This window comes from Bremia lactucae, linkage group LG9, assembly GCF_004359215.1.
Source record: "Bremia lactucae strain SF5 linkage group LG9, whole genome shotgun sequence".
Taxonomy (NCBI): domain Eukaryota; phylum Oomycota; class Peronosporomycetes; order Peronosporales; family Peronosporaceae; genus Bremia; species Bremia lactucae.
This window is the reverse complement of record NC_090618.1, coordinates 2,048,260-2,056,906: the sequence shown is the minus strand read 5'-3', so window position 1 is coordinate 2,056,906 and position 8,647 is coordinate 2,048,260. Positions and strand designations below refer to the sequence as shown.

At 43.9% G+C, this 8,647-nt stretch overlaps 2 protein-coding genes across 2 annotated transcripts; both read right to left on the bottom strand.

Moving 5' to 3' along the window:
• Nucleotides 1-1,802: 1,802 nt before the first annotated feature.
• Nucleotides 1,803-2,906, bottom strand: CCR75_009544 (uncharacterized protein; the record flags this gene model as incomplete). The annotated part of the gene is made up of 6 exons (XM_067967583.1): nucleotides 1,803-2,066; nucleotides 2,148-2,316; nucleotides 2,348-2,397; nucleotides 2,474-2,601; nucleotides 2,671-2,818; nucleotides 2,841-2,906. 6 exons carry the CDS (start codon nucleotides 2,904-2,906, stop codon nucleotides 1,980-1,982), a joined length of 648 nt encoding a protein of 215 aa, XP_067819592.1. The 3' UTR covers nucleotides 1,803-1,979.
• A 596-nt stretch (nucleotides 2,907-3,502) lies between these two features.
• On the bottom strand, nucleotides 3,503-3,987 carry CCR75_009545 (uncharacterized protein; the record flags this gene model as incomplete). The annotated part of the gene is made up of 2 exons (XM_067967584.1): nucleotides 3,503-3,782; nucleotides 3,868-3,987. The coding sequence occupies 2 exons, from the start codon at nucleotides 3,985-3,987 to the stop codon at nucleotides 3,633-3,635; spliced, it is 270 nt and encodes an 89-aa protein (XP_067819591.1). The 3' UTR covers nucleotides 3,503-3,632.
• Nucleotides 3,988-8,647: the final 4,660 nt, after the last annotated feature.

Sequence of the window (8,647 nt, the reverse complement as noted above, 5' to 3'; positions counted from 1 at the left end):
TCGCGCTGGGATCAAGGCCATGTAGCTTTGTCGCAATAAATAAAGGATATTTATTGTCAGGAATAGTTTCTCCAGATAAGCTATTGATAAGCCGTTCTGGCAAAAGCCACGGTTTCTTTTCAGGAGCGAGATGAGACACTTAGCTGTCTTCACTCCCCTGAGTGGTACCTACTGAAGCAGGGGTACCACAAGAACTTTTCTTACGATGGCTTACGCCATCGTCGTCACCTTGCACAGAAACACGTGCAGGTGATAGTATGGGAGATCGTGCGGGCGTGAGGGATCATCCTCATCGTCGGATCTAAATAGACTGTTTACTCGTCTATCAGAATGATCCCTCTCATTCGAAGGCTCATAGTCAGCCGCCTGACGTATATCAGGCGACTGTTCCATTCTCCCCGAGTCGGCCATTTCATCCGACTCGCATTCGTAGTCGACCTCCAAAGAGGGGTCGTATTCACGTGGTGAATCACCACGTGCACTCGCAACATCAAGTTTTGTGCGAGTGGAAGATACTACGGCAGACGTTCCGTCTGCCGCAAGAGATAACAGTGCGTCACCCGCGGCTGCACGAATCGCAGCCGAAGACGCAGCACTATCGTCACCCCGCATGAGTTGATTCTTCATGCGATGGAATTTAAAATGATGGTTTTGACCAATCAACATCATTTCTTAAATCAAGTGGTCACATAGTGACCACTCCAACCAATGACAGTCAGAGTGATTGTCGTTTAAGAGAGGGGGGATGTAACGGGGTGTATCGTTACATGAAATTAACACTCAAAGGTTGCTAATTAATATATTATCTAAAAGGTAGATAATATTTGCAGGATATTACTTTATATCGTCATTATTCAGAATTCTTATCCATAAATAGGTATAGACCATTATACTTATTTATTCCGCAGACTAATGAGCTGTAGGAGTAATCAAAGAGAGAGTTACAGATAAGATAGAGATAAGAATTCATTTACATGTTTAGTATTAGATCATAATTAAATTAGCATTTACAAAGATAGAACAAGAGAAACTTAAATATTTAATACAGTTTTCATTTTACCCTCTTAAAGCTAGTTGCCTTAAGAGAAGTCTTCCTCTGCACGTATTAGTGTACGTGAAATATTGTAAGGCACCACTCGCAACTGAAGCAGTGCGAAGTGGACTTGTACTGAAGCAGTACAAGTCGTAGTGCCCGTTACAATCCCCTTAAGTACATATGTGTGCTTAACGGGGACTGTGGAACATTAGGGCAACTTTAGCCTTTTACAAACCTCCAATATAATGTACGCTATGAAGTAGACAACAAAGAAGGTAGAAAGTAAAAATTTTAAGTTGGAGCTAATTCCAAGCAATCTTGTAAACGTAGCCGAAACATGCTTGGCCTCGTGCGTTTAAAATAATTATCGTAGAGCAATCACACTTGGTCAAAGCATTCTTTACTTCGGTGCGTATGCGCTACGCATTAATAGCGTTTGGGGTTGGACGCTGACGCAGACTCCTGCTATTTAATGGACTATGAATTAGTCAATCATTAACTATATTGCTTACTTCTATTTCGTTAAATTCCTGATGGTATATCTGGATGATTTTTTTTTGCTTTGTAATTGGATTTGCCGCGACTGTCACTTTCAGATCGCTTCCATCTGCGCGTTCAAATATGCTGATTGCTGCTTACTCAAAGATCATATATTTGCAAACGTGATGTAAAACTAAAATATTCAACACCTGAATGAGGAACACGCGAGGAATACGATGGTCGATAGTACAGCAAAGAAACACTCTACAGGCTAATAAAGAGCTCCTTGATGCTAAAGAAAAATTTGTATTTTTTTGTCCTTTGAGTTGTCTTTAGGCAGTACTTACTGGGTACAAATGATTCCGTCAAAAGTCGTCGGATACAACCAATCAAAAGGTTTAAAGTAGACACACTTTCATCTCGCTTTATTTATCAGCTCGTATACATCGTTTAATGACATCCTTTATGGACTTGCAAAGGGACTTTTGTCGTTGTAACAACGTTCAAACATCTTGTCAACTTCCGCACGGGCTTCAATAGGAAAGATGGACTATAAAAGAAGGTGTCATCATATACGACGTAAATACTAGACGTAAAATAAAAAAACATCGTAAGTATACAACAAAAGTACACTTGTCGATCGAACAGCGTGTTCATGAACGCATCGTGCATTAAGCCAACGCGCACTTTTTTGAAAAAACTCGACGTTTGGCAGCATTGTCTCGAGTACTTTGGCCTTGCGATAGCACTCGGACTCACGTGCTGATCGAATTTCACTGCGGTAACGTGATATGAATATGCTACTACCACATATATTACTATCCAAATCACCTGCAGGCCAAAATATCGGACTTGGTAATGTCCATCTTGCGCACCGTATACTTTCACAGTTCATGGAAAATAATAATCAGCAATAAGCGATGCTACGTGCAGTCGTTGTAGCCTATATGAGCTTACATCGTAGGCATGAATAAGTTCATGCACTATAGATTCCTCCACCTCTTGCGCCGAGTGAAGACGATTAGCACACAAGACCACAGTGGGTGGTGGCGCCGAAAAGAAGGCGCGCGCGTTGCCTTCAGGGCCTGGAGTGTATAAAAGAATCAATTTGTATTTTTTTATCGCAAAACTGATGTTGTGAGGGTGACACGCACCGTCGGCACGACAGTCAATGCATACGAAGTCTATTGCGAGCACGGTGCTGTTACCTTCAGACCGCTGCTGAGCCAGGAACTTATAGGACAAGAATGACGGCGCCAATAAATTCATAATGTAATAACTTGGCGAAGTATAAACGCTTGCCTGCCTTATTAATTATGCTCACGATGTATTTCGGCCGCTCTTGCTGTAGCGCTGCCTCCACCGCGTCCTCACACTCGTACAGCTCCATGCTGTTGATGTGTTGAGCTAAAAATTAACTTGTTAAAAATTCAACTGGGGAATGGTGTACCATTTTCTTGAAAAGACACTTATCCTAATTAACACAATTTTTTATTCATCTTAGTTAGATTCGCCATTTTTGGTCCTTCGGTGTGATTCATAAAAGCTGGTTTTGCCTTCGATAACTAGCAAGAAAAGGAAGCTGTTAACCCTGCATCGATAAATTTACCGCAGCTAGTGTCAAGAGGCAAAGATTGATCCATCACAGATAACTTTGACCAATAGATATCCCACTTTATCGTTCGTTTGTGCTGCTCTCATAAATCTACCTGAATGGGAAAGACTAAACTACCCATGTCGGAACGTTGCGATTAATGCTGGTGCTTGATCTAGTGCTCGGCCTTCAATAATTTCCTTAACAAAAGCGGTCGACATCGCACTTCACTTCAATGCCTTGCTGCAATAACACGTAGTCTTAGTTTGCATTTTCTTACCGCAACACGACTGATAAACAACGCGTCTAATTTTTTTGCAAGCTTTTTATTGCTTTTGTCGCAGCATCTCAATGATTTCAAAGTTTCCTGGTGCATTGGCGCGGTTTGCGTTTTGGTCGAAAAGCGGATGCAAAATAATAATATATGACCACGGTAGACGCTTTTTTATGCATTCATCACGTTTTTAATGTGTGTAAGTGAACTGGCGTCGAATATTTAGATTAGTGACACTAATTTTTTTATCAATCGATACGAGGAGTTGCGTCTGATGTCGTGCGATTGACGCTAGCAAATTGTGCCGCCTTTACCCTGCTCAGCATCTTGAGATCGCGCTCACCCTTGCGCAACATGTGCTCAATTACGGCAAAGTCCTTGCGCTCTACCGCCCTCACCTATCCATGGCGACATACAAAGTGTACACGTAGGGTTCGTTAAGTTTGTAATTAAAAGGTTTGAAGCGATTGCAAGAGTCCATACGTCGTTGCGAAAGCGATCACGTATGTAGCGCTGTGTATCCGAGTCCTTGTACTTCGCTGTTTGCAGTGCTTTCTTGTACAGCGCTAGCACCTGTAGCTGCAGACCCGAGTGAACCTTCATTGTTTTTTCTTGGTATTGTAAACATCATTTTATCCGCTTTCAAAAATGTCGCTTATATTTAATCAAAAAAAATGTTGGATCTAGATTTTGGCATTAAAAAATGAAACTCAAAATTTGTAAGCGCTAAGAGAATTTGATTATTCGAACATTTTTGGCGCAAAGACCAGATGGTTCAATCGTTATATTTCGCAATTGCATCCTAAAGATATTCGTCATTTGCGCAGCGATGACGTGAAGAACCAAATCAAGATTTGAACGATGCTGTCAATTGGGACTGAATTTGTCAAAGACTTGCAAAAGGGTGGTGAGAGATATGCAGCCGACAAGTACAGTCTTCAAGAATCGAATGATGTGGTCTATCCTACTGGAACAACTTTGCTAAAAGACGAACAGTTTATTATACCGTGGCGTGTTAGAATATAGGCTCGTCGAGATGACGCTGTTCGTGGTAGCTGCACAAGAACTTTAATTAGTGGAAAATATAAGTAAAAAGATGGAAAGAGATATTACGATCGCGTCGTAAAATTTTCCGTATAGTTTCTTTGTAGCTATATTTGGTAGATCGTGAATGCAGCGGAGCTACCTCGCTCCTAAAGTCAGAGGAAGACTTTCAGACTCAGAGAGTCACTTAGTTCTATTAAACTAATGGATTTAACAACTCAGGGAGTCGTACAAGCTATTAAAGCTTAAGGAATCCTAGTTCAAGGGATTCAGGGGTTCGTAGAACCAAGTGGCAACTAGTGCCCAAGAGGATATACCTTAGAAAGGCTTTTATCTCTTACAGATCAATGCGCAAGCCTTAGGAAGGCACTTGACGCTTTAAGATCAAAAGCGGAACTGCACTTTATTTGATTATTTAAATTTTAAAACCTTTCCCAAGCTAAATTAAAATAGATTTTGTCCGCCGGATTTATTTCTGCGGCGACCACATTTGATACCCTTAATAAATGGATTTTAAGTAACTAACTATTTTGAAATTAGATAAAAGGTTATTACACCTATTAAGTAAATGCACCACAACAACGATTTTCCAACCGATGTGTGCCCCATTACACCCTCCCCTATCAGACTGTTGACACCGAGTGACAACATTCGCTTCATTTCTTCTTTGAGGTTGGAACCTAAACAGCTGACCGTTCGGCTGTGTTTTTCATTCCTTTGTCTCATGACAATCAAGCGTGAGTCACAGATTCTTAGTACCTTCCTCGACGATGAGGGAATGGTGGACTTTGAAAGTCACTCTCTGTCCGAGGAGGAGGAGAAAGAGCGTCGTTCTTTCACGCCTTCTCCTCCGAATGAACGTCGGCGGGCTCCGAATCCGTTCCGAACGTGGTGCCGCTGATGTTTCAACTGCATTGAGCAGGACACGGGACCCTGAGTCCAACATCATTACGAATCCGCTCGATGAAGAGCAAGTGCAGATAATCCTCATAGACGAAAGAGCTCGTCGTCGAGCTGCCGAAATAGCGAAAGCTAAGGCTCATAGTGGATATACATTCATTCCGCTTAGTGCGGAAGACCGTCTCAAAGAGATAGCGGGTCACAGTTTGAGCACCTGGATCTCCGGTGACCCGGCGAGGACGCTGGAGGAGATCGCTGCCCGCGACGCTCTACATGAGCAATACCTTACGCCAAAGGTAATGACGCGAAGCCAGTATTTGACGCGTTTACGTGATCAAGCCGGTGGGGCTTCGGTGACCTCCATGAGAGAAATTTCGATCGTTTTGTTTCCAAACGAAACAAGGAGGGAAAACGAAGTCTCATTTGAGAACTGTGTCCACCGGGTTCGCCGACTTCGTAATATTTGTAATATCAGAGAGTCTGCGGATAGAGGTGATGTTCGTTTGGAACGGAAGCTTCGCTTCAATTTCGCTAAACTTAAGGCCAAAGGCCAGTTACGTTCGGCAATTATGCCACAAAACGAACAAAGGCCTAGCCAATATTCAGTGCTTCGGTTGACCGTACAACCATAATCGAAGCCGCACTGAGGCTTAGAATCCACCTAATCCCACGTTTGGTGGTGGGAAGCGTCGTTTGACGCGGGTTGACCCTGAGCTTGGCGCTCAAAAACGTCAACGGCGTACGAACAATCTTGCCGAAGAGGAACCTCGAACTCCCAAGAGTTTTCAGAAGAGGGGTACCCTAGCCACTTCACCAGATACTGGTATTGACCCTTACAACGACGTCGATGTAAAAGCTTCTCCAAATGAAACTAAAGGTTCCCCCGCGCATCAAGCAGCGCGGGAGGGGGCCGAACTTTGGCGGAAGCATTTGATGCTCTACATCACGAGGTGCAACTTCTTCGTGAGGTCCTTGCTTGGGATGAGAGCTCTTTTGAGGCGGTTGGGGACCGTCTTTTGACGCTGGAGTGTCCGCAGCCTCGTTAAGAGGGCCAGCTAGATATCCTAGTGAGGATGCAGCAATCTGCGACACGACCGCCTGTCTCGGCGCAAGCGCCTTCAAGTCCACGTTGGAAGGGTCCCGATATGGCTCAAGCAAGCCGACGTACAACACTGGGTATGTACGCAGCTTGCTAGGAGGTTTAGCGCATGAGCTAGGCCTTTCTTGGCCACGACCGTAAATGGTTTAATAAAGCGCGGGCGCAATTTGGTCCTGTAGACCGCAGAAACCAAGCTGGTAGGTAGAATTTTAGCGCTCAGTAAAACTCGGTCTCCGACCATATAAGAATTAATACAGCATCTGCCTTTGGCATCTGCTTGTTCTTTTTGTTTGTCTTGGCTATCAGCCATCGTATTCCTTACATGTCTTAAGACACTAAATTGCGTCGCGAGAAACTCGCTTACTTAAATCCGAACGGTAACAGGGCTGATATCAGCAAGCCTATCGGTACAAGCCCTGAACCACTCAGTGGTATCGTTAATGGAACGCGTGGATGGGTGAGACCGTTTACTTAGAACGGAGTATAGCCTGTAGAGGCATGTACAGCGTTATTTAACGCAAACTCCACCACTGGGAGCAATGGGCTCCAGCGCTTTGGTGTCTGAGCACACACGCTGCGTGAAATGTCTTCAATGACGTGATTGATACGTTCAGTTTAATCGTCGGTCTGCGGATGGTCCGCAGTGGACATATCCAGTCTGGTGCCAAGCACTCGGACAAATAATTTCCAGAATAAACTTGTAAAACGGGGGTCCCGAACAGAGACAATTGTCACTGGCAAACCATGTTGTCGAACACGCGATCGATAAACAGCTTAGCTGTATCTTCTCCGTCAATGGAATCCGGCACGGCCGCTAAGCGAGCCATTTTGCTCAATCGGTCAACAAAGACCACTATGCCGGAGTTACCAGCTGAACCTTTCGGTAGACCGAAAACAAAATCCATACTAATGGACTCCCAGCAACCTCTGGGGACGGGAAGGCTCGCCAGTGGTGCAGCACCATGCGCCGAGGTTTTAATCCGTTGGCAAGTTTCGCATGTGCGAACATATGTACTGACCTATATGCCACCAATAACTCTGGCTTATAGAGCCGTAGGTCTTTTCTCTATCGAGATGACCACCAAGGACAGTATCGTGTGCCTCTTTGAGGATTCGGTACTTTATAACCTCATTATGAGTAACAACGACACGCGGAGGGTCCGCGATGTCTGTGCAATAAAGCAACAGGTCGTTATCGATAGAAAATCGGTACACAATCGTGCCGACAATTAAATACCTGAATCAGAGTTCTTTAAAGCTCGTACCAGAGCTACACACTGTTTATCCTTGGTGTGAGCCGAACGGATTAATTCAGGAGAAGGCGACAAGATGGTCGTTAAATAAGAAAGCTCATAATCCGGCCTGCGCGAAAACGCATCGGCCAAAGCATTCTGCTTGCCGGGCTTATACTTCACCTCGAAGTATTTCGCGAAAAAGGATAGTAATCGGACCATTCTCTGTGAGAGATGGGGCGACTTAGTTGCCGTGCGTAATGACGCGTAATCTGTTTATATCACAAACGGGTTAGAGCCGAGCAGATGAACTCTGAATTTGACGATAGCATACTTCATAGCAAATAACTCTTTGTCATAAACTAGACTCAAACGCAATAACACGTTCATGCCCATCAACATCAGTTTGTAACAGAGCACTGCCAACGGCAAAATCTTATGCGTCACAGACGACACTGAAAGGCCAATTTGGATTTGGCAGTGCCAGAATCGGGGCATGGATAAGACTATCCTAAACTGCTCGAAAAGCATTATTTTCGGTGCTAGTCCAGCACCATTCTGTATCATTTTAAGGAGATTAGATAATGGCCAAGCCATATCAGCGTAAGTGGTTGGGTGTCGCCAATTTTTTACACAAATATAGCGAAAAAAAAAAATCGCTATATTTGTGTAAATAATTGGCGAAACCCAACCACTTACGCAAAAAAAATTGGTTTTTAGGAACCAGCCAATCTACAATGGCTTTTACCTTAGCGGAATCCGCTCTAAGGCCTCGCTTTCCAATAAAGCATCCTAAAAAAGGAAATTCGTCTGCGTCAAAAATGCATTTAGATGGATTGGCATACAATTTTTTGTGCGCATACACTCGAGCACTGCTCGCAAATGGTCTAAATGAATGTCCATATCCAACCGACCCTGCTCCGCACGACTATGGACAAAAATGTCATCGAAATAAGTCTGTGCATAACCTCGATGAGGGCGAAACAGT